This window comes from Anser anser (genome assembly GCF_964211835.1).
Source record: "Anser anser genome assembly, chromosome: 1".
NCBI classification, from domain to species: domain Eukaryota; kingdom Metazoa; phylum Chordata; class Aves; order Anseriformes; family Anatidae; genus Anser; species Anser anser.
In genome coordinates, this window is record NC_139720.1 from 156,238,251 (window position 1) to 156,265,242 (window position 26,992).

The window sequence follows — 26,992 nt, forward strand, 5'->3', positions numbered from 1 at the left end:
AAAGCTGCAACAATAAAAAGCTGTTATCTTAAATACTGAGCTCAAAGAGGGATATCTGAACCCAGGTTGAATTTCTGAGCAGAGAATTGGTGAAAAACTTGCTCCTAAGTCAGCATCACATACAGCAAAAACAACATAAGGTGATGGTTTTGCCTAAGACCTACCTGATTCTAGTTGTGAAAAAACAATTTATCAACTTTTTAGTAGAATGAAAAAAAGCCTTTTAAACTAAAGGACAAAACCAAGACAAAAGCTATCATTTTTGGCTACCTCTATCATTCTCTGAACATAACTGCTTTATGAGCTCTGCCAAATGTTTTTTTTCTTATCTTAGTGATTTATTTAATACTACAGTGATTTTACAGTGGGTTGCAAACCAAAGGTACTTCATTCCCACATGGTGCCTTATCCTAATAAAGTATCTTAATGCAAATGTTTCATTCCTAAGCAGCAATTACCTCCCCAATATAAAAGTAATATGCTCTAACAGGATGCAACTTCTTTGCTATGCTGCCTGACCAGATAAGAAACTTACAGTGATTTGGGGGACGTTCAGCAAGCACAATATTGATATAGTATTAATTTCTTAATTAGTAGTTAATATTCTCAACAAGCTACAGAATGGAGTGAACATACAGCATTCTAAACATTATCAAATTTAGAATATATCCTAAAAAAATCTGTTCTTTAAAAAGCTTTTCTATAACTATACACATAGCACATCCAGTTTACTTTTTTTTTTTCAGAAGTTTTATGATTGCTTTAGAGATCTGGACATCTACAACTTGTCCCAGCCCAAGCATATGAGTGGAGGAAAAAAAAAAAAAGAGTTTCCTTTTGGCAGAAGTTTCAGAAACCAAGCAAGAATCTAGACACATACAAGTGTGGCAGTGCAGGTGAGAAACTTCCTCCTGAACAAAAGGCCACACTGGTGTGTCACTGCCCTGTTCTGCTCACAAAGAAGGGTTTAAAAGGCAGAGAAATACCAGCGTGTACATCCATTTAAAAGCATTGCTGCTGGGCCTGTCCAGAACACAGTTATTTTTAGTATCTCAAATAATAATCCATGATTAAAAAAGTGCATCACCAAAGAATTTACAACCTGTATGCGTAATGGACTAATTAGTCCAAGTACTTATACAAGCATTTGATTTTCAAACTCACAGCTTTAACTCAACACTGAAGCTTAACATGCATGCTGAATTCCTTCTGTCTTCAGTTGCCAGCACCACAGAATATCTGGCCTACATACCAAACTTCAAACGTAGGACTTCAGAACTAAATGCATCAACTTTTTTTTTTTTTAAACACAGCACAAATTTCCAAAGCCAGCAGCGTGAGAGTAGTATTTTCTTTGGAAACACCTTATGAAGAGTCCACTGTAATTTTATACAAATTGCTGGGGGCGGCATAAGGACAGATTAATTCATGAAGAGTTGTAAGAGGAAAAAAAAAAAAGCATTTCCTCCTCAGTAAAACCCAACTCAGTGTCACTTAAAGTTCTCATCACCAGCAAAAAAAAAAGTTAAGATATGGTTTTGCCACTTAAACACCTGCAAAGTCAGTTTAATACCGTAAAGGAAGACAAATTATTTCAAAGAAAATGAGTAAAATACTTACTGGCTTGTGCAACAATGTTTGTATGCCTCCTCAGCATAGCAGCAGCAGTTTCTGACAAGGTCACAATTACTTCAAGTGCCAATTGACGCTGCATGTTACTGAGACTGGCATCTGCACACAACTACAATCCAGAAGATTAGAGCAAATGGTTAGAACACAGGTTTCAAGGGGAGAAAAAGAAAAGTGACTGAAGAATTCTTAGCTTTACCCTCAGACTTAGTTGCAACGTAGGTTCTAAATGTGGTCGTAAATACTTGGGAACAGAATCTGCAATTTCTACAAGAGACTTCAGAACAGAGTCATCATTTTGGTAGCAGGAATCATTTACAGCCTACAAAGAGATAAAATGAAGACAGGATTAAATAAAAAGCAAACAATGTATAACAGATTACAAAGAAAGCATATACAGGGTCCAAAACCTAACAAGCTTTCTGTAAGGAATTTACAGTTCACAATGTTACGTACCATTAATTGTTGCCGTTATTAGTTTAAATCTAACATAACAGACGCTCAGGCAACATTTAGGTCACAAATCAGGGGTGCCAACATGCAAAAAACCCACACTCTTCTTTGACATGCACATGTTCAAAAAAGCATTTTATATAAAGAACGAGTCCTCAGAGGAACTCTGCCCAGAAGGAGAAATAAATTCAGCCTTTTTTTTTAAACTGTTATGTGAGAACAGCTTTGAACAGCTTAAACTTAAACACCAGGAATCTCAAGTTTTAATAATTTCTCAATTTTTTCTGGACAACTCTGAAGAGCCACTGAATTAAAGCAGACCTTTCAGCCTTCAGCTACAGGAAAGGAAAAAAAGAAATCAAGGTTTTTGTAAGGATCTTTCTTATCCCCTAGCCACATCCTGTAAAGTAATTTAAAGCTTACTTTTAACGGACCAAATTGATACTCTAGTACCAAAACATCACAGTTATTTGATGGTGCTTAAAACTCTTCTAGAAGTAGGACACAAAAACCCAGACCTCTATAGAAAAAGCAGTCTTTAAGCACACTTCTGGGTTTTGAAAGAAATTTTCATTAAGAAAGTACTAGATGTCTTACTAGCGTAGAAACTTTTTTCTAAGTGAATAGCTAGATGCATTTTTTAATACTTTAATCTAGAATCCGATACTTTTGATAAAGCCACTCAAGCAACCCACAACTTCACTTTCAACACAGAAGCAACATCTTTTAACATCAAAACTGTTCTGAAAAATCTCTTTGCATCTTCTTTTCTTGTAGATATTACTTGTCCTCTGGAAGTTTATTTATAAACATTCCATATTTACTGGAAGTTTCTTTAAAACTCTGGACTCAATACAACTTTGACATTATATTAAAACAAGGCTACCATTTCTCAACTTGTGGTATAAACTTGTTAGAAACATATCAAGTTGAGACCTAAAATGCAGATGCACTTGTCAGTAGTGTTGAACACGAACAACTACAGTCAGCTGAAGTTCCAGGTGTGGGTTTTGTGTTTTATTTTGCCTTTTTCCTGATTTTTTTTAAACTACCACTGAGTTAAGTGCCTTGGATACAAGTTTCAACAATTAGTTCTGAGAGTTTAACTGCTACAGAATTTGACCAGAAGGACTGAATTGCAAAGTCAGATTTTTAACTTTAGCTTATTCATTTATTTTTTTAAACCACTGCAATACTTGAGCAAAATGAACTTCAACAGCAACAAAAAAAGCATCCAACTGTCTCCAAAGGTCACTCACCACTATTCTAACACATCCCATCTCCTATTTATAAACTTGGATTTTCATATCCATCTTGTGTTACCGCAGCCAGAGAATCTAGTCCTTCTCACAATAAGTATTTTAAAAGACAGATTTTGTAACATAATTCTGTGCTCTACAGTTGCAAAACAGCTTGAAAATACAAGCCAAGTGCTGTAACACAGTGTTTAGCATGTGCTTTTACAGCCTAAAATAGTAGCTTTGAGAGTTATATCACAGAGTGGGCTATTAGTCTGTAGTCTAAAAACAGCATACTATTTAATTGCTGAACATCAGGACAAATGGCATGCCCACCCCAAATCCTGCCTAGCTCCCACTCATACACAGTACACAGTAGCCTAGGTCCTCTCAGCCAGTTACAATGTTTAAACAATACAATTGCCATTGCCAAAGTGAGACAAAGACTAACCACCAAATAGTGACCTCAATATCAAAATACGTATCTTGTACAGACTAGTACACGGTGTAGCGTTCAGATCATGTTAATGAATTCCTCTTAGTTTCCATTTAAGATCAAGCAGAATGCCAATACTTACAGAAGACAGTAAACTTGGCACAACTTTTCTTCAGCTGCCACAATACCCGCATCGACAATGTTTATAGCTCACACTATCAACAAGAACCTGCTATACTAACTGCAGCAAGAAATCTGTCTTTAACCTAAACTTAGCCTAATTCAAAAAACACAAGAAGTTCACTACACCTTTTATCATAGGCACGCAGTTATTTCCATCTTTTTTATTAATACAGAAAGGGAACAGGACTGTGAAATAGCATTCCTCCAGAGCTTGAATCATTTCTGTCTCTGGTTTGGTTTACAATAGGGTTCTCCCCAAAAGTAAACAACCTTATATTACAATACCGACTTCTGCTGAACTGTATCCCTCCTAAAAGGGACCTAATCCAGCCTCAGACACAATATGAAGCATAGAAAGTCATTGTTTGCTAGTTCAATTTATCAAACAGCATTATTCAGACTGCTGTTCCTAGTTCAAGAATCTTTTGCAGAATAGTTCTATGTTTTCCTCTAAACTGAAGCGGTATGGCATATCGTGCGTAAATGATTTTCCTAAATGACTACTTTAAATATGGACTACCCCGAGATTTCAGGTATTTCTCAGTATTAGGGTTAATTAAGAAGTTAGTTTTAGTTAAGTATCTTACAAAGAAATTTAACTCTTATTTAGGTAACACTAAGTTAATCAGCATTGAACTATTTTCCTTAAAACTCTGTCAATTAGCTTGTGTTTACAAAATTCCTTATTGTTTTCCATCTTGCTGGTGACTGATGTCAGGTTAACTAACGTATAATCAATCTAGGTCTTCTCAAAAATTCATACATTACAAAAATTTGCAGACCAGTAATTTGTTTGGATCCAGTCAATACTGACACACTAATGGCCAAGGGTTACTTGTGTGGTTTCTTACCTGCAAGATTCCAGGTAGCAAATCTGCAAAATGTTTAAGAAGGGGAAGATTGTGCTCATTAGCAAGCACAAACGCAGCTGCAGCTCTAGCAGACAGAGTCTTGATCTAGAAGGCAAGATTGGAGAGAGACATATGAAGAACTGGTAATGAAACGTCTGTTTTCTTTTAACACTAGGCCCATTATGAGACTTAACATGGGATTATCATTTCCCTTTCACGTTTTCCTAATAGACACAGGAATTAGTTTTTAACATTGAGTTTTTTATCTTGCTTCAAATTCAGGCAAAGTGAGTGATTCTCAGCACCTATGTCCTCTGTGATACCAAAAAGTTTATCATATTATTCTTCTGATGTGGTAAATATTCCAGTTTATTCAGATTTTTTTTTTTTTTAGAAAAAGCTATTGTCCTCAATTTCCCTACCAATTTCAAATATGTATGCAAGTGTCGAAGTCCCATTTTTCAAAAAGTGTAATTTAAGTGTTTAAAACATTCTTCTGTAAAGGCATGATTTGTGGTACTTTTCAAAATGTTACTCAGTTGAGTTTCAAAGGTCAGAAAAAGTAATCCATGGAGGAGCAGTAAACTGAACCCATATACCTCAGCAGGGTTTCTTATCGTTGCCCAGTATTCTCCCAAACAACAGAAACACTCTCAAAGTACAATTCCCTGAACAAATCAGTAAATCTGAAGCCTTTCAGAAAAGCGAGGCTTGCCACATGCCCACAGAGCCAAGTATCCATGACCAGTACAGAACATGTCTATTCTGTTAAACAGGAGGGCCAGAAACTGAGCTGAACAAGGTGTTTCTGATCACCCACGCTGCTGGCTAAAACCCCTGGCTCTACTTTACATCACCACAACCCCAGGTACAGGTTTCTCCAACCATAACTTCTAGGGAAGAGTCTTGGTCAAAGCAGTGTTGTATAAGCCAGTCAGCCAGCCTGAGGACCATGAAAAGGTTTGGCTCTTTTGTTTTGCTGTAGACATAGTTAAACCTCCTGCAGATATACATCATTCTCGGGTAAAACAATTCTCGGGTTGGAATTTAATGTTTTAACCTTAATGTCTGAAGCTGCTACTGCAAAGTTTTGATACTCAGGATGGGAAAAACGTTAACAAGCAAAAATATAAAGATCTTACTGATGGATGCTCTTGATCTTGCATACACTGAACCAGCATCCTCTTAATGACCTCCAGATAGTGCTGCTGCTGATTCCCAAAAATCCCAGGAAAATTCCTAAAAAGATAAGACCAGAACGTTAGCAAAAATCCACAGTTCAACCTTAACCATTGTCTTAACCTTATTCGTCGTTTTAGCTATAGATTGTAACTGTACATGTAAGAATTCAGTAAATCACAATACAATAAAATAGCTATGATATGTGACCATTTGTTAATTAAGTAGTGACAGTGTGGTTACACGTTTACGGCTACTACTTAGATAACTTGTGAAAAAGTGGCAAAGTCTGAAAGCTTACCAGAAGATATGCAGAGCAGCCTCACGCAGTCCAACATTCTGCGAGCTGACAGAGTCAAATAAGAATTTCAGAACTTCTGGCCACTGATTGTTTCCATCTTCATCTAGATTAAACGCAAGGTTTTTAGGATAAGCAAACTAAGAGTTACGCAAGGCAACCGTTCCACACTATAATTTCAGAGCAACTAATCTGAAGATGCATCCAAGTCACAGCATAAGATGCAGCATCTCAGAAACACAGTGATCTCTATTTACTGCTATATACCAGTATTAGAAAGAGTACATGGTGCAGATGTTCAGTGTAACGTATATCAGAATTTAAATGTAACTAGATTTCTAGAACTTCATACAATCTCACCTGAACTCAAGCAATTTAAAAAGCAGAGTTAACGAATCTCATTTTTATCTGGTCAAGGATAACGTAAGCAAACATTATATTTTATTTTAAACCCTGAAATCAATTAGTACAATAATGCACAGAGGTCTACACAACACTAGAGAACAAGAGATAAAACTGCTATCAATACATAAATATTTTGCCACAATATCAGCTTATATAAAGTACCTATCAAGTTCCTGGCCAACTCAGCGACAATGTCACAGATCTTCTTCCTCATACTGGACTGTGTTTCCAACTGAATGATCAACAGCAGCCCACTTTTGATAGAGGTCTGATCATCAGGTGAAAGAGCTGGATAAACTTCTTCAAAGGCAGAAGACAAAAGACGTCGTAGAAGGACAGCTGCCATTTGTCTAGCCTATTGAATGACACAGCACATACATTAGTGTTTTGATACAAAACTCAAGAAAGAAGAGAAAACTCCTATTTCCATGAGTAACTGTGGCACTCTGTTCCTTTTCTAAAATCAAGTGATTTATAGTGTCATTTAGATAGTACTAGCAACCATTTCACTGACCAAATCTACTAAAAGCACCAGAAATTTAGCACCTATTTTGTTTAGAGGGTTCCTACATACAAACAGCTTCAAATCTTTTTCTGTATTCTGTAACACCTGTCCCCAAACTGAAATGAAAAAGAACAATCATGCTCTTCTTATGAATGATGACTGACATCATGCTTTCAATGATCAGTTTTCACGGTATAGACTTGTCTGGTGAATGGAATACCTCTCAAGCAAGAGATGACGGTTACGATAGTAGGTAAAAACACTGTCAGAGACATTACTATAAGCTGATGTTTCTGAGCTATCACAGCTATTCAAATATTCAAAGAAATAATCATGAAATCCTCTAAGGTATTAAGCTTTTTCTGGAGCTAAACCTTGGACATATTTTGTGACAAGTTAAAAAAACTTAGCTGCATTATAGAAAGATGTTTAAATCACATCTTCCTGCTATTTTAAATGTCCCACTGGGATAATTATAATCCAAAAGGGTTTTTTTGGATTAACAGATGACTTAATGGGAGAGTTTTGTCAGAAAATTAATCTGTAAGCCCCTTCTCAAACAAGGAAATTTCACCCTAAAGATTCAAGAACCTAGAGTGAGATTTTGTTCAAAGCACAGGATTACTTTGCCGAAAAGAGACAGAGCTTTCAGCCTTTCACACATCTATAATAAACTTTTTCTTTAAAATTGAATTTGAGCATAGGAACCTCAAATACTACATATTACAATCCTCTATGCTTCCTGCTTGTACACAGCAATTTCACAAGAGTGTTGTTTACATATTTATTTACAATTATAAAAGAACTGGAAGCAAGAAGTATGGGTGAGTAATTCCAAATGAATAGAACAAAACATGCAGTAAAGGCAAAAGATACATGAAGCACCCTGAATAACTTAAATGTGTTGTTCACTAACCAGCGTGTCTAGAAAGACAAGCAGTAATTAAAAGGACAAGAGGTAATTAAAAACACCCCCCAAGCCTCTGAAGTTTAACTCATGTAACAAAGTGTTACGTGTTAAATCCTCACAAAAAATACCATAGTTTCAAATTTCAAATACAAAATTCGTATTTACTGAACTCTAATGCAACACATGCTATTTTTTTTTCCTAAAATATTCTTAATTTAATGTGTACTTGAATGAAAAATATTTTCCCTTGTGACAGCCTTTGGAATTCCAAAACATTGAGTAGCAGAACTAATGAAGTTAGATTTCTAACAGATCTCTCAACTGAGCAAAGTCTCAACTTCTAACGTATCATGTAAAAGTTGGTATTGCTGGAAAAAAATCACTGAAGATACTGTTCATGCTGTGCTTTGCAGTCTGCAGACAATGTATATTTCACCCAAAATGCCTCTATGCCAGCAGAAGGGAAGGACCAGAACTGGACCTTGCTCTACACATCCTTCCTCATCTCCTCCACATTAGCATCAGCAAGGACCAAAGCCACCACATATGTAGGATTAGTAGATCTTCCTTAGTAGATCTAAGACAGAAGGTGAACAAAGAGGGTCACAGTGTCTACCTGTGCTGTAGCTCCCATCATAAGCCAAGGTCCTCTAATATTTAATCACACAGAGGGACATGAGGTAGTAATGGAAAAGATTTTCCCCACTGCCACTGTGAATCCCACTAACAACTTGCCCAACGATTTTAGTAGTACTACAATGTAACAGTGTCTTCCCTTTTCCCATCCCTAGAAAAAACAATATTGTGAAAGATTGTAACTTCAACTCATTAGTAGTATGAACTTACATATAAGAAGCCTTGACTGAGAAGCAAATGTGCTGGGACTAAGCAAGGCCACAAAAACTCTGATTCAACATCTTCATCTTCCCATACTCAGAGCATTGTGTTTCTGTGCATATTCTGACATCTTATAATGACTGAACTTACATTACATTCAGTCCTTTACTGAAGCAATTCATATGTAGCCAGACAGGGAATAAAGCTCATTTTCTTAAAACATGTAGTCTCAAAGATAATAGTTTCTGCCTCTGAAGAATTTAATTTAAAATATTGGGAGACAGACAAACACAGACTGATTGCAAGGTAAAAGACAAGCAATCAGGTATACAGAAGAACACAAGATCCGTGCTAAAGGAATTAGCTTCTGGTTATTGTTCCTAGCTTAGAAAAAATACTCCACATTCCCTAAAGCAAATTCAAACTTTTGAAGGAGTGACAGAAGCAAGTGACTTCTAAAAATATATATCAAGTTTTCCTCAGCAAACATCCATCTATGTATGCAAACTACTATTGTGAATTTAATTATGATGAACATGATTGGATCAATGGCAGCTCTGGGACAGTTTCTTTTGCTTTAAAGGAGCAAGGATACGTATTTTTAATGCACACCAAAGGCCCTTTTATATTTATGTATTAAAAGATGTACACCCCAACAAGCATTTCAAAATAGTGTAACTTAGCTACTATTGCTTTTGATAAGAAGAGGAACAGTAAACTCTACATCCCCAAAGAATGTGTCTTCCAATGAAGCACAAATAGGAAAATTCTCTCCTAGAACTGGATTCTTCTGCATGTCTGGATTACTGAGATGCTCACATACAATGGAAATGTCAGAGGTATTAACATAAAAATGTAGTCCTGATATTCAAATTTCAGTGCGCTACTTCTTATCAATAAACTCTGTGGTGATTTACAAGAGATGTTCTAAGACTTTACAGATGGTGGAACCATGGCACAAGTAGCAAGACAACTTGTTGAAGCAGGGCAGAAGAACTACAAATAGATTTGGGATACTGTGTTCTACACTGGCATTCAAAGTATTTGGGTAACCATGCCCTTTTTATAAAAGGGACTGACCCTCTTGTGCATCTACTGGCACTGTGATTTGCTTTTTCTTTACTGTTCCTTTTACGTCCTCAAAGAGGAAAATACTCATGGATGGAAGCAATCAATATTTAGGATGTGATCCGACAATGGACTTGCACAATTTCATTTGAGGGGTCAGCCCCAAGTAGAATCAAAGTGCACAGTGCCTAAAGTTCCCACACAACTCAAAGGGAGAACTGTGGTGCATCAACAGCCTACAGGCTGCCTGCCTTCTTCTCCAAACACTGAAGAGGAAGCTGCCCACAGCAGTTTTCAGATTAAGAAATGCAAGCTGTGTGTGACAATACGGAGAGGGAAAAGAGAAAGGTCAGAGAAATTCTAAGAGGGCTGGGAGTATAGCAAGAAGCCAGCTTTACACAGAGTTTGTTCCTGTATTTCACAGCGCTTGAAAATTCTCAACTCCAAGTTAGGACAAAATTAAAGACTGCCGGTCTAGAGTTAATCAGCAAGAAAACAAATACAGAAGAATATGCAGAGCTTCTGCTCCTCTCTGAGTTAGGTGATAAATCAAAACTGCAAAAGGAACAGCCTTTAACACTTGAGACACATCCTGAGAATAAAAAACATCAAATAAGCTGTGAATATATAGCACCTTTCTGTTCATCTCTAGAATCCTAACTTTGTAACAGTGAGACTACAGGTCCAGGACATCAGGGACCTGGGTTCAAGCCATGCCTTAGCCTGAGGTGGACCACCTCGCTCATCATCTGGCAGGGAAGCACTCTAACTGCTATGCTGGGTGCTTCACTCCACTTCTGTGGACAGTGTTACCCTGCTACCAGGAAACCATGATGAGAACAGAAGGAAAAAGGTGATTGTTTCCACAGTGTAGGCATTTGGTTAGAAGGAGATAAACCTGTTATACAGCTAGTTTGTAAGAGTTATTTCTGAGCCGGTTTAATGTTTCTTTCCATGTCAGATAAAAGCTGTCCTTAAGACCTGAATCCCTGTTGCTCCATCTAAATGCCAAAATGACTAGGTTGCCATCAGGATTACCCTCAACTGCTGCCCTGCAACAGCACAGCCCAGTTCCAGCAAACTGGATGGAGTATTTTCTTCAGCCCAGTTTTCATGGGATGGGGAAACACTATTTTCTTCAACCCACTTTTCATGGAACAGGGAAAAGCGATACAGACAGAGGCTTTAGGATGCACAGGGATCTGAACATAGGCTTCCTGTAGCCTAAGCAAGATTGAGACTCCTTCCAGCAGCCTGTGTTCAGGGGTGCCAGCATGTTGTGTGTACTCAGAGCAGGTGCACTAGGCCCAAGGCCCTCACCACCGGTGACACACACACTGTTCTGCCCAACATCTGGACCTACATAAAACATGTAGAGACACAAGTGCCTAGCTGTTCATAGCATACACAGAAAACATACACAGAAATGCTGTGTAAACATACGCAGAATGCTTCCCTGCATGTCCATTTGCAATGTTTAGATCAAACGTGATGACTCCACTTAGGCTATTAGGTGTTTGGGTTTACACAGAAAAGTTGTTTGCAGATTTAATTAATCAGGATTTCTTGAGTCTAGCACCTAATGTATAACGCAGGTATGAGCTCACCCTAACCCTTTCTTTGGTTTGTACATTCATGGAGTTAAATTGTCAAAGTTATTCTATAAATGTTACCTTTTACCAAAGATGGCAGAGCTTACCCTTTAGAGGCAAAAGAAGTTACTTTGCACTTGAGCAAGTTGGAAGGCAAGGTATGAGCAAGATTCCAAATAAGTTTTAGACTTGAGCTATTTGCTTAGCTGACATAAGGGAGTTATATCAGTAACTATATGGAGCATGTATATATTCACACAAGCATGACTTTGCAGTTGTCAACTCGGACTGTTATCAAATGTGTTCAATACAAAATGGAAGCTTGTGCATACAGACATGACTTCAGGGCATAACACCACCTTCTGAAGAAAAAGGAGCAGCAGTAGGTTTTATTTTCCATGGCGAATTTAAATACAGGAGAGACCTCTGTACAACTTCATCATTAGAAACATCTCAGAGCAACATGATGGAAAACTACTCAGCTCTTATGCAACCAGTTTCAAGTATAATATTGAAGGATTATCAGAAGAATATGGCTTTGTAGGTAGACAAGCATCAGTATTAGTAAGCTGATACCTTCCGAGCATCAAAAAGCACAAACACCGTCTACCTTTAAACTGATTACTATCTACCAGAAGAGATCGCTATCCAGAAAGGAACAGTGCTGTTATAGTCTCCTTCCAATATTGTCCAGAAATTCTACACGGTACATCCTTCTGGTGTTCAGTAAAACTCTAGATCTGGAAAAAGTCAAAAGTATTTACTTTTAAGTAGCTCTGAAGTTCGCAGTATCTTGAAAGCTTAGTGCTTCACTCCGCATATTTAAGCGGATAATAGTTTCATAGCAAAACTACCTGATCACTGAAGTGTGAGCCTTCACAAAAATCAAATAACCAGATGTGAGTTACCATACTACCACAAAAAAGAATAGTGTTTAGCCTGCTACTCCTTCAAACTATAACACTGATAGGTAATTTAATGAGCATATCTTCTACAGATAAAGCAAAATGCAAAAGTAATCTGAATAAAATATACAACAACTGCTACCTGATCTCTCCCTTCTAATTTAAGGAGCTCAAGAAGTTTCAGATGATATGTAAGCAATGTTTAACACATTTAGGGATAGGACCTCAAAACAGAAGGCATTTCTCAACTATAACTCAAAGGAACATCACAGTAACACTCATGCATTAGTTACACTTTTTTTAAGGAAAGAACCCATTCATTAAACAAAATACAAAAGCAGAAAACAATGGAGATCTAATCAGTCACTTATGAAAGACTCCTTCTGAAACTGAATATCCTACATCAAGAAGTCTGAGCTAGTGAACTTGGTCCCTTTACAAATGTGCAATAAATTAAAATGATTCATTCAATGCCCAACTTGTTAATTTATCCCAAAATGACCATCGCTGATGTCTTCCCTCGTCCTTCTCCACGTTCCCTTGAAAAACTGCAGAATCCAAAGATTGTTGAGACATACCTCCTCAGCAGCAGCAGTATTCCTGATTGCTTGTAGGAGGAATGTGATCTTAGATTGACCTGGAATATTCTCATATGTCTCCTGCATGGAAAGAGATGCAATTTATTGTAAACAGTTACTAGAACACGTGTTTAAAGCTTTAGTATGAATCAACTTTTCTTTTTCAGCAACCCAACTTCAGTACTCACCCAGTTAATAGGAAAATAATTTTGCAAAAAAACTAAATCTATCAAAGTGAAAATTTCTGGCCTGCTTTAAAGCCACAAGTGAAGTCTTAATTACCTGAGAAGGCCTGCCATGTTGGAATAATGCATTACTGGCCACTTACAAGACGAGTTAGGAAACACAACATAAAGGGAACATATCCTCCTGGGAATCCATCCTAGCTTTCATCACATCAAAGGATTAAGAACTTCAGAAGCGTGAAACTAAACTAGGAACAATAGGTTAACAACCACTGACCGATCTATAGCCCATAGATTTGTTCAGTTCTTTTCATGAATCTTTTTCTTTGGCCTTTACAATGTCATCTGGTAGCCAAGGCACAACTTGGCTACGCATACTGAACAGGTACTCTTCATTTTAAAACTCCTACCTGTATTTCAGTGATGTACTATATCCAAGTCATACTTTTTAAAATATCCTTCTCAAAGTACAACTGAGAGAGGAACTACTTAGTCTCCCCTTAAGGGAAATGCCCCTAATAAAAGGTGAAGTTTAATGAGACGTTCAGTTACCTTGTCTTACACTCTTCTGGCACACTGTCTGTATGCACTGTGGCTTTGGTAGATTGTTACTTAAGTGAGAGCATAAAATAAGTTTTGATACCAGAAGCACAGCATATGTGAGCATTATAGAACTGTAAATTCTTGTTTCTGATATACTAAATATATGTAAGGTAAGTGCAAAGGAACCACAAGCTGAAAAGCAACTACCTAAGCAAGTACAGAACTATTTCTGAATGTTAACTCAGAGTGCTATTTTTCATGGACATGAGTTTTAAGATAAATTACCCCGCACTTTCCAAATATCCACTGCCCTAGTCTGAACTCAGTGAGCAAGCCTACACACAACCCAGGTTCATTTCATTCAGTTTCCTGCTTGCCTATTTACCCCCATACTCACCATTGTATAAGATCTTACTAATAGTCCAGCAAATTTGCATGCCCTTGATATTATACCTGCTATTTTCAATGATGCTGTTTCTTTATCACCTGTTTAATATCATACATCATCTTCCTCCACTTTCTCTACCTGTTTCCTAGCAGGCCTCAGTCACGGAGACAACTCGCACTTCATACTCTCTAGATGCAATCAATGAGGCCAAATCCCCTAAGAACTGCATTTAATCTAATCATCTCATGGGGACTGCAAATTTAAATGAGGTTGAGGGTCAAAACAGAAAGTCTCCTCAGATTAACCATTTCCATGAACACGTTTTACATTGCACTGTTATTTACAAACAAACTAAAGAGAAATACAGAAACAAGAAGGTTCCCTAAACCCAGGCCCAGTGTGGACCTCAGGTTGTGGTTTCACAGATACCTGAAAAATAGATACTGTAAAAGCTGGCTTCCCTCACGCCAATTCAGATCATCCTGAAGTTCTTTCTGGAGTTACTTTACCTCACTGGAAGTGGCAGCAACCCATACGGCTGTTCACTGGAATAATTCTGTCAGTCAGCAATGTGGATTCAGAGGATGCTCAAGAGCACCAGTGCAAGGTAGGCGAGAAGAACCCAAGACCAAAACCAGAACTGTCCCCCTGTGCTGCTGAAGGACCGCTCTCCTGGCTCTGCCCAACACACCACAAGCCTTAGCTAGACCCTAACTTGTATTCCAGACACTGCAACATCTTCAGTATATTCTTTTCGTTCCTGATGGAATAAACTGGACAAGGTATCTGCTGCTCAGCAGTTTTGGACTGAGATACAAGTTTCTTACACAGTATTACTAACTTTCAAAACATGTGCAAACTAGTATCTCTTATCTACATGTAGTACTCTTGTTCTTCCAGAGATGAGAAATGTATTCAAAAGAGCATAAAGTCACTAAGACAAAGTAAAGAAAATTAAAAATCTTTATCAGAAAATAGAGATAAAAATAAGAGAAAGATAGTTGTTTTTTAAGTCAATGAACAAAATTACAGTAATTTTTTAATGAGAGATAAAATGAAGGAACCATGTTTCAGCAAGTTGGTCAGAATCAGTTGAGAGTACATGCACACACAGATATGCATATACATGAAGATTTCTCACTCCCAGCCCTTTTTTTAAACAGATTTTGCTATGCCCCAGCCCAACAAACAGGGAATGACTCCACATCTCCAACTCATCTTCTGTGTAACACACCCCTTGTCCTAAATTCAATGAAAGCCCAAGTCTGTTTCATTCAGTTGCCTACCCACCCATTTCTCATTCTTGTCATTTTCCATTCGACACAAATAAAAACCTGCTATTCCATTTACCTTCAGTTATTTGAATCCCTACAGTATTTAATATTGCTTTCTGGTTAGCAGATTTTTAAAATGCGACTGCATTATCTCTGTTTAAGACCAGAGTCCTATATTATTTTAGTAAGCAAATATTCTAAAGCCTACGCAATACTTTTCCATTGTCTAAAGAGCCCTCATGTGCCCTGAGTGACCTGGCCTGGCCTGATAGTTGATGCTGCTTTGCACAGGAGATTGCACTGCAGACCTCCTGAGGACCTTTCTGATCTGAATGATCCTAAGCCATAAAAATACTTTCAATACACCTTGGAAATATGTGGAACCCAGTGTCAGATACAGCACAGTTAAATAAGTACAAATTGTGCTGCTTGCTTGTATTTGTATACAAACTGATGAACCTGACAAGGCTTGGTAATCTGTTGTGACAGTTAAGGTCTCTTACTCTGATTGAGTATAGTGCATGTGTATCTATGGAGATTTAACAAATTCCAAATTGGTTCCAAGCAAGCTTCTAGTAAGCCAGTGGTAAAAACCTAACTTTCAGACTTGATTTTCCAAGAATGTTTCATTTCACAGGCTTTATGACATACACAAGCCAAAGCAAGTTTCTTGGAAAGCTAACGTATCATATGTAGCAGTTGTCATGAGAAAGTTCAGAAAGTTGTGAGGAATGTTACGTTACATGCCAGCGCTTGGAAAAATGAAAGAAATTCGGGTCCCACAAAACAGCCTCCACTCCATGTTTAGGAACGAGGGAGTGCCACTACTTCTGTGGAAAGTGGTGGCAGTAATCGATAACGTGCCTCTCAGGAAACCCGTGAGGTTCATCCTCCTCCCCGAACCACACTTTGGGAACCCGGACTGCAGCACCAGAGCCAACAAACCGCTTCATCCTTTGTCAGCCGAGGCGCTGAACTCTGCTGGCCGCCCAAGCGATGAGCGCGATAAGAGCCCCGTGCAGCGGGAGGGGGGACGCGCCCTAAAAGCCGGGCGCCCGGCCTTTAATCCAGCGGGGGCGAGACTCCCCCCCGGGGCCCCACAATGGGAGCCGGGAGCAGGGCAGGGCGGAGGGAATTAAGGCGGCTTAGCCCCTCACAAAGCGCCGGGGCTCAAGCGACGCGCCGGCAAAGTTTCTGCTGATAGCGCGGCCGGGTGGGGGGTGGGAAAGAAAAATAAAAAGGAAAAAAAAGGAAAAGAAAAACCACAGCCTTATTTTGGCCATAAAAAAAACCTTATTTTGGTTAAAAGCCTCCCCGCTGACGGGGGTAAGGGGGCGAGTGGGGGCTGAGGGAGAAGGAAGGGGGGGGGGGGGCGCGCTGTGAGGCGGCCGGGCACGCGCCCAACGGCCGCAGCCCCCAGCCCAACGGCCCTAACGGCCGGCGCGCGCGGCGCCCAACGGCCACAACGGCCCCCCCAACCCCCCCCCCCCCCCAAACCGCCCGCTGCCGTCCCCTCACACGTGGGGCTCGGCCGCCTCCCCGCTACCAACCGCCTCCCTGCCTGCCTGCCTCCCTCCCCCCGGCTGCCCGCCCGCCCGCCCGCCCGGCGGCGTTACCTCGGCCTGCTTGCGGACCGCATTGTCCGGGCTGAGCAGGTTGCCCAGCAGGAGGTAGAAGTGCTGCTGCTCCTGCTCCGCCGCCGCCATTGCTGCGAAAGGCAGAGGGAGGGGGGCGGGGCGGGGACGGCACGGCACGGGGGGACGCCGGCCCCGCAGCCGGCGCGGCCACAGCAGGCGGAGCCGCCCCCGCCGCGCTCCTACTGGCTGAGGAACGCGGGGCCTCGCCTCCCATTGGCTCACCTCCCTTGTGACGTCCCGGCCGCGGCTCGGTGGAAGGAGGGGGAATGGCCTCCCCCCGCTATTAATACTGCCTCCTCTTCTGTCATTGGTTCGTCTCCAGGCCGGGGGCGGGAGGAGGAGGCGGGACGGCGTTCTGATTGGTCGGTCCCTCCGGTGGGCGGCTCGGGATTGGTCAGAGGCGCGGTCGGGCGGTGCGGGCAGGGAGGGGCCGTGGCGGAGCCGGAGGGGGGTTAAAGGGGTAGCAAAGCGCGGGAGATCGCCGGGCGTCGCCTCGCCCGCTCGGTGACGTCGGGTGGCCCCGCCCGCCCCCGAGGCTGAACGCGCGCGGGCCGCAGCCGCTGGGGCCGCTCAACCGCCGGGCGGCGGGGAGCCGGGTTCGAGTCCCGGCTCCGGCCGCGGCCTCGGCGTTGGGGTGAGCCCGGCGCCCGGCTCGGCCCGGTTGTAGGGTGTACACAAACACCTTCACCCGTACATCTGCACTGCAGGTCCGGGGCACAAAGGTGCCAGACCCAGTCCATCAGCCCTTCACAGAATCATCTAGGTTGGAAGAGACCTCCAAGATCATCTAGTCCAACCTCTGACCTAACACTAACAAGTCCTCCACTAAACCGTATCACTAAGCTCTACATCTAAACGTCTCTTAAAGACCTCCAGGGATGGTGACTCAGCCACTTCCCTGGGCAGCCCTTCCTATATGTACATACAGGCCCTCAGCTAGGTCTGCTTCAAACGAGCCGCAGTATCCCTCCCATACCCCCACATGTATTTTGCTACACTGACATCAGTTACGTCTGACCTCAAAAAACGGTCAATAGTAGCTCATGAATCCCAAGTATGTGATGAATAAAACCTAATGAGTAAACCCCGTGTTCCTAGGGAATGTGTATTTCACAATGTGCATCGCTACAGGCTTTGGATGTTGCCCAGCTTGCTGCTAAAGGGCTTTCTGCTCTTGGTAGTGGACTAATGAAACGTTTGGGGTTTCGCCAGGCAGCGAGGCAGCTGCTGGCTGGATCTGGTGCCATCTGGGTAGGCATTGCAGCTGGGCGATGCCCAAGGGATGGGAGGGCTTTAAAATCAAAAGGGAGCAGCCAGCGGTCTGGTGGGGAAAAGATAGAAACGTCTTCTTGAGTGAATTAAGGAAGAATTGTGGGCAGAGCTAGAGAATAACTTTAAGCCGACTGAACGCTCAGAAAGACCCAAAGTGAAGATGAATTATGAAAGCAAGCATGCTTTCTAATATGAAGTGCTCTTCTGTAAACCTCCTCAGGCCCTTGCTATGTGGATTAGGCATTTACAGCTTGTCAGTTTCTGAAGGGCCTCTTGGATTTGATCTTGAAATAAGCATGGCTTTCCTGCCCTTCTATCACCTGTGTTTTTCATAAACTTTACTAACACTTGTGTAAGCTTTCTGTACATAAACAAACAAATGTATTTGCTTTCATCTTAACTTGTCTTAATCAAGATTTTACCATAAATAGGTGGTAGGATTGCTAGCAGAAGAATGCAGTAACTGGTATGGACTGGGGAATGAATGCAAAATGTACAATACAGTTGACTGTTTTCTTACCCACTCTGTTTTTGTTTTTTTTTTTCCCATCTGTGGTTGCAGGGAGTGGGTTGTTACACAAAAACTATCCAGTCATCTTTGAGTAACAACTAGGCAAATGAAATCGGTCATTTGCCCAAGAGCCAAAAAGCAGTTGCCAAATCATCTTTGGAGGGCCAGCGTTGCCAGTCAGTCGGTTAGAGCTCCCTTAGAAGGTGAAGGTAGGAGCAACCCAATGCGATTTATAAGAATAAGCCTAGCAAGAGGGTCTCTCTATATGTGTGCATGTGCTTCCATGCTAGTATATATAATGATCAATAAAGTCAGGTAGTATAATGCCCTGGGAATGCACTTGATTACATTTCTCTTGCATATTCAAAATATAGGAGGGAGAATCGCTGCTGGATTGAGAAGAATTTGCTGGTAAACCCAGCAGATAAGTGCTGTTCAGCTTTAAATACTGCAGAGTGTGGTGAAAGCAGACGAAAAACTTGACTTACGTAAAAAGTAGCTAAGGTATTGTAAAGAGTCTGAAGGAATTTGAAATGTCACTAATGCAGCATGAGAGTCTGCCAAGTCAGGTGCTCCATCTCACATGGAACAAGTTTGAAGCTGAAGTACAGGAAGCAGACAGAAATTATGCTAAAGAAGCAGCCATCAGCACCAAAGATGGTTTGAAGAAGTACTTGAGAAGAGCTTAAACATATACAGCCACAAAACTCTGAGCAGCAGCGTTGGTGCTGCTGGACATTGCCCAGCTTCTGCAGTCTGTCTCAATTAAACTGAGAAAAAAGGTAGTACCACTATCAAAATCTATTCCTTGTTTTGAAAGAAAGGAAGGTGTTCATTAAATAACAGAAATCAAACAGAGTACATTGACCTCTTCTAACAGTTTAGTCCCAAGAAATGTGTTGAATTGTAGTTATTCCAAAGAAAATTTATTGGTGTTTTAAAACTATGCAGACAGATCAAGAAATTGGAAATTCAAATCTTCAAAACACGGTAACTTGAGGGGAGTGCCCATTCAACTTCACAACTCTGTTTATGAATGTATTATAAAGAAAGGGAGAGCTTGAAGATTTTATTGTACCTGAAGAATGCTGTGAGGTTTGTGCCAAAGTAATAGATGTGGAATAACAGACAATATGAGGAGAGGTGACTCAGACTGTTTTAAAACACTTTCTGATTCTGATTTATATGTGAAGGGTTTGACGTGTATGTATTACAACTTTCAGAGGCAAAGAATGAGATGAAGGGAGAGTAGGTATGTGCCTGAAAAGAAGGTAAAGCAAAATAAATCCAAACCTAGTTACTAAGCATAGTAACAGGCCAACTGTGTCCAGAGTCCTTAAGATGTTCTTCTGTATCAAGCGAACACAATTCATGTAAAGTGCCTTGTTGATGGCCCATATGGACCCCGAATCCTCCACATATCAAAAAATGCAGTCATGATATCCTGAGGGGCCAGGGAATAATTAGAAAAGTTCATGAAGGCAGATTTCCAGCAACAGTCAAACAGAGTAAGCTGATGTCAGTAGCAAGCTATGCTCTAGTGGGGGCTGGCCGAAGCTATCTTGGCACAGAGCGAGCTATCTGCTAAGAGGGCACAACATCTGATTATTGTGCTGGCCAAAATTTGGGATAAGATAAAGAACTACAACTGTCTGCAGTGAGACTACAGGTTTCACAAATTCTTCATTCATCTTTTTCTTGCACTCAGAGCTCAGGAAGGGCACAGCAGTCTGATTCCCTTACCTAAAGCACGGGGCTGGGGGGAATTCCTGCTCACAATAATAGACTTGGCTTTGGGTACAGGGAATGCTGCTGTTGCTGTCATGGGTGCTAAACCAGCATTGCCAGCATTTCTGTGAGAAAAATTCTGTCATCAGTTTTATGGTGCGCTTTTTTTGTTGTTGTTTTGTTTAAGAGTTTCAGAGGTAGCATAAAGCATGTGACTTTCCCCTGTCACCAACTGACTTGCTATGAAGGCTGAGTGGGGCACTTAAAGCTATCTTGCAGATGTGTGTAACTACAAAGGGTGCTAACGGAGACGCTACTCTTCCAACTCTTTATTACAAGAAGCCCCGACCCCTGGTCTTCTGCTGGTTTTCCGTATTGAAAAGGCACGGCTGGGCTTGATGGAGGTGATACAACTGTGCCTAGACAAGAGCTGAGAGGAGCACCAGGGCGGTGAGGGTGCTGGGAGTCTGGAGAAGTGCCATCAACCACTAATGAGATCCAACATTATTGGGTGGGAACCTTCAAGAGTCACTGGGATGGTTAATGAGCTTAATGACAAGCTAAAGAGACTTCACAAGCAGGTTACACTGCAGACCCTACACATTAAAGATTTTAAAAACTATAGCATTTGTCAAGAAGCTTTGAGCATTATGTAGAGCTGGGAAGAGACATCTCTAGACTTTATCTAGAAGATAAAATTTGTGTGTGGATTTCAGAAAATTTTACTCTGAGACTGTGCATGGCTTATCATAAGACAAGATGGATGTTTTACTGAACAGCTTGAACACTGCCAAGTGGTATAGCCTGCTGAATGTCACTAAGCTGAACGTCACTTGCAAATCCCACTGGAGAGATAGAAGTTTGTATTCATTATGCAAATAGGCCTTTGAGTTCAAGACAAGACCATCTGATTTCATTAATTTAGGAGGCACCTTTCCAACATTTATGAACCAAGTGTTTATAGGACTGCATGATTCAATGCATTGACAATATAGAGGTGTGGAAAAATGCAAAAAACATGGGGTTTGAACTAAAAAAAAAAAGGATGGAATATTAAAATATAAATCAGTTTTAGTAGATAATAGCAAGTGGTGGTAAGGAGAGACATCATTATCTAAGAGACTAAGATGAAGACATGGGATTAGCTTGTACCAAAAATAAATTTAAAAAAAAAAAGGTCGTTCATAGAATTCCTATCTTAGAATTCAGTTTAAAACCATATAATTCAATTAGTATCATGAAGATTTGTAGATGACTTCAGTGGTATTGTTGCTTTTATTAAGGCAGTTTGTCAAAAGCATGGGTCTGACAAGTTGGTCTGAATAGAGCCTTGTCACAAGAGACTGAGCAGAGTAAAGAAACTTTCTGACCCTCTCTGTGTTAAACCAGACTACAGTAAAATACTGGAACCATGTGCTTGACATGGAGAGCTGTGGATGATGATTTTCCTGGCATGGAAAGGGAACGTTGATCTAAGACACAAGAAATGATGATGAAGAGAATTACTCCAAAATGAATACATTACCATTGTGTGGGCCATTAGGTGAAACACTATTTCCTCAGTCACAAATTCAGGCTCTCCAGGGAATAAATAGCAGTGAGATTTTTGTCAATGTCTCATAATATCCACTGTAAATGTCCTTTATCCCTACAGGGCAAAGCTTGACAATCTTAAAATTAATTCAATGTGGAAGAATGCAGTTTTGAATGAGTGAATGTTGGCAGGTCTTATTACATATTTATTTATTTGGCAATTCTCTATGCTTAAAGCATCTTGCCAGGCTGAATGGGAATAGGCAGATTCACAGCCATTTTCATACATTTCTATTAGTTACCCACTATCCTTTTTACTTTATAGCACATTTTATAAAAACAGAGAACAAAGAGATTTTTTTCTGAGGCAATGAACAAGATATTGTGGAATACCTGCTGAACTCCTGCCAAAATTGTGCTTTTCCTGCTGAAAAGGGTAAAAGTTGCATGCTGTATTAAGGCTGTAACAGCCTTCTTGCTGTCTGCTGTGCTTTGTGTTTGACATTTTATCAGTTATTATTTGGAAAACAAGCAAAATCATAAAAAACATTGTGAAAAGCCACTACTACTATATTTAGGTTGGCTTGCCAGTATTGAAGATTTGGCTCAGCAGAACTGATTCTGACTTGGTGTTGCTCAACTTTTCTCCTTCCAGCTTCCCTATGTGTGGAAGAAAAGAGATTGCTAAATAATCAAAATTCAACCCATTTTGGTATATTGATAGAAGAACAGACATGTCAGCAGTACTTAAATTTGCAATTGCTTATGTATTAGGCAGATAATTAATTGGTTTGGCATATTAACTGACTTATAATTGGGAAATCTATTGGAAGGAAGCATATTCTGTAAGTGCATAATTATGACACAGTGCATTTCCAAATTACCAAGATTTACATGCCCTAAACATGCCTTGAATGTAAAATTTCATTTATTCTGTTTTATACCATACATCTCTTGCTATTTTTTTTTGTGTATAACATATTACATTCAGCAGATTTGTAAAGTTGATCTGCCGTTAACCTGTTTCAACATATCTCTGAAAGAACTCTCAGATCTTCAGATTAAAGAAAGCATTTATTGAAAATTTAAAACTACCAATATTAATAAGAGATTAAGAAAAACATGAAAGCGTGAGCCACTGTAAAAAAGCTATTAAATGACCCATAAAAAAAAAAAAAGAACTGAAATTCAATTGGTGAGTCAAAATCTTTGGTAAGCAGGTGAAAGGGCATAGGCATACAATACAGGCAGAAAATTAGGTATGATTCTGTCAAGTGACAGAGTAGTGAAACTGGCAACGTAGTTTTGGGCTGCTCTAACAGAAACGTTGCTGGCTTGAGGGCAGAGGCAATCATTGCTGTGGAAGCATTACCTCCTGTAATCACAGGAAAGTAGTAAACATAAGCACAGATTGCAGGTTGCGTATATGGCATTTCCATTCCCTTTGATGAAAATTGAATGTGCTTATCACAGTAAAGTCTCCAGCCTAGAATTAGGGGACTGAGAACATGCATTTAAAAAGAAAAGCTAAAAGAGACAATCAGCAATTACTGTGGTATATATGACAAACATGAATTACACTGTTGAGAATTTCATGAAATACTACGTATCTTTACACACAGGAAAAATTATATAAATATGTGTATATATATATTTGGCTATATTTTGGGAAAACCTTACTTGAACTTCCTTGGCCATACATGAGGTCATGTATGTAAGTAACTGGGCTGCAATGTTGATATAAGATCTGAAATTTCTTTGCACAGGAAACCTTAATTTTAGTATTTTCCAAATTCTGAGTGCATGACTTTATGAACTTGGATAATTTTCTAAACTATTATATATATATAAAAAAAAAAAGTAAAAAAAATCTACAATGTGACATTCAGACAAAACATTGTAAACGTATGGTCTTCTCTCTGACATGGCTTTCTAGTGAGTGGGTATTTGGCGCTGACCTTTGTTCCTGGCCAAAGTCAGCTCAGGTGTGCTTTTGCAGAGCAAAAATCCTGCCCAACTGTGTGCTACAGGATTCTCATTATGATCAGCATTTTCAAGACATTTTCTTTTAAAAATCATAGGAAGTCTCTATGTATTTTCTGTATACATACAGAAAGTAGACATACAATATATATTCTGTATACATACATTTTCTGTATGAAATCTTAACGAATGTGGATGATACAATGATGCAAAATTCTAGTATAAGCTTTAGAGTCTGATAAAATTAAAAAATCAGTAGGTGTGCCAGCTGTGCTTGTATCGTGCTTTAATTACCTTTTCGTTTAGAAGGTAAGTAGTTATGTCATCTCATACAACGCTGTCATCTTCTGCCCATTGCATGCCATTCTTGCCTGTGGCCCTTGTGTCTGTTAGACACAGAGTATGAAGTGCCATCGGTTCCAGTCACTTACTTTTCATTATCCCTTAGAAACTGAAAGTTGTTCCCAAAGAAGAATGAAGGTCAAATTGTTTAATTAAAAGAAGATTTTTTTTTCTTTAGCAGGGATGGAGACCGAGAACAGTCTGCAAGATATACTGAGCTCTAAAGAGTTTCAGTTTAATCTAGTTTAGATTTAATTTAGTTCTAATTGCCCTGAATACCAAACTTATCTTACAAGTCTGGAAAGTACTTTATTTTTCTTCTTGTCTTGTTTAGCTTTCTAATGTTGCATTTCTCTTGCTCTCTTTAATCAAATAAATCTCTCATACGCTATCTGTAGTACAGGTATCTGTATTCTCTGCTTTCCCATTGAGTTTATTCACTTGAAGTTGTGATTCTTTTTTTATGCCAAGGGTAGGGCACAATATTTGTCACTTCAGTCATGCTGAAAAGATAATATTGGAATTAGAGCAATATATTGTTGGATCAAACCTGCTATTTTAGAAGAAGCATACTTCTTCTCTCTATGCTAATGTGTTTTTTTTTTCTGCCCATTACAGTTTCTAACAAATTCTCCTCCTCCAGCTCTGCCTGTAAACATTTATGACTATTTTTTTAAGAAAAGCATTTCAAATATGTCTTTGTTGTGTCTTACACCTTAATTAGTTTAAAATGTCAGGGTGCCATGGTTTTAGTTTGCATGTCAATTGTTCCTTACTGACGTAGCAGAAAAAATCAAGCTTAGTTTCTACAGCAACGGAAGCATGTTTTAAATTGCCTTCTCTTGTTATAGGAGCCATTTGTTCTGATATTTCTTTTAATATCATATGTAAATAAATGTAAATAATACAAAGATTTCTTTTTTTTTTTTCTTTTTTTTTTTTTACTGGTGAGTTCATGGGCTGAGTACACAAAAGGTGTTGGATTTTTCTTGGGATGCTTTCATAAAACATATTACCCCTTTCTTGTTTTCTTTTTTGTGGAGGAGATTGAAAGAAATAATGTGAACTATGAAAAACTTACACAATATCATCCTTATCATCCTTTGAAAGGGGGTGATATGTCAGTAGTTTACTGTGAAGCTTTTTTTTTTTTATATATAACAAGAAGATGAAAGACAGACAGATGTTTGATGAAGCAGTTAATGAAAAAGAATGATGCTTGTAACAGTTGATAAAACAACTGCCAGAGGGCCATGTCCTATTGATAGATGGTTTATCTGTTTCAAGTAAGCCATATTGCAGGTAATAAATACTGACAAACAGTAATGGCCATCTAAACAAAAGATTTAGAAATCACTGTACCTTTGATTGTCCTTAACAGAACAGTATTTTCTTGATTTTGACAGAATCAGGTTATGGGTAAATAAAGGTCTTTCAGGGAAAAGCATATTTATCTAATGAAAGTTTGCATGGGACAGGGTATTTAAATTCTGATCATTTCAGTAAATACAGTCAAATTAATATTTTCCAGCATTTCTACTGTCCCTAAAATTCAACCATAACAATGGTCAAATAAAATGGAAAAAAAAAAAGAGTGAACATTTTTTTTTCTTTAAGATTAATGAAGGAAAATTGAATAAAAGTAACCTGAAGAAAAGCATGATAAATTGCAGAAAAGTCTCCTGCAGGGTTCTTCCTATTATTTCTTTCAATGTTTCCTGAGATTACTTTTTATTTTATTTTATTTTACGTTTTTTTACTTGCTGGTACAAATCCTTCAAAAACGTGGCGACAGGCACATTCTGTTGTTCTTAAAAATTCTCTAAGGGAACTAATGACACGCTGAACCATCAGAAAACTGTCCCAGAATTTTCCCCTTAGGCATACAATGTAGTGTATAGAGAAAATCAATGGAATTAGTGGATGTGTGATGTTTTACCTCTGTGTTTTCTGTGCTTGTTATTTGTATGCTGGGCATGAACAGTCACTCTTTTTGTCAGTTGTGATCCAAGTTTCAGGTCTTGGATGTGCTATAGTTATAGAAGTCTTCCTAGGCAACCCATGCATAGTTTGAAAAGTCTCTTGTTTGGAAAAAGGGGGCAGGAATTGAGCCATTTTCTTGACTCTTGCGATAATGGGACTCCCTTGGAGCCATAGTCCTGAATGAATGTGCTTTCCTTGGGAGTATATCATTCTGTTTTGGAAAATCCTGGGGTATTCAAATAACAAAGATCCAAAAGAAAGAAAAGAATAATGAGGTACCCTTGGGAAAATTCAGAAGTGGAGGTGGCACATGTCCCACATCTCAGGTGTCATTTCCATGCCACAGTGAGAGTTGTCTGATTAAAGCATCTGCTTGTAAAGGGAGTGTCTCAAGAACTTTTTAAATGGCTAGATCTAGAAAGGTGTGAAGATTCAACCAGAAGAAAATTATTTTCCTGCTTAATCTAGGACTGCCAAGATTTTTGTGACAGATAATAGTTTGTTTTCCAGGTAAAACACAGCCTAATTTCTGTGATAGCAGCAAGC

At 39.4% G+C, this 26,992-nt stretch overlaps 1 protein-coding gene across 1 annotated transcript in view; it reads right to left on the reverse strand.

The window, feature by feature from the left end:
- The window catches only part of IPO5 (importin 5), a 40,654-nt gene extending 23,345 nt beyond the window's left edge, over positions 1-17,309 (reverse strand). Inside the window, exons 1-8 of the mRNA XM_083849354.1 lie at positions 17,074-17,309; positions 13,068-13,148; positions 6,835-7,027; positions 6,271-6,373; positions 5,933-6,029; positions 4,791-4,895; positions 1,829-1,951; positions 1,621-1,741 (exon numbers count right to left, since the gene is read on the reverse strand). Of these exons, the coding sequence (XP_083705480.1) occupies positions 1,621-1,741; positions 1,829-1,951; positions 4,791-4,895; positions 5,933-6,029; positions 6,271-6,373; positions 6,835-7,027; positions 13,068-13,148; positions 17,074-17,163 (913 nt within the window). The 5' untranslated portion in view covers positions 17,164-17,309. The remainder of the gene's footprint in view (positions 1-1,620; positions 1,742-1,828; positions 1,952-4,790; positions 4,896-5,932; positions 6,030-6,270; positions 6,374-6,834; positions 7,028-13,067; positions 13,149-17,073) is intronic.
- Positions 17,310-26,992: the final 9,683 nt, after the last annotated feature.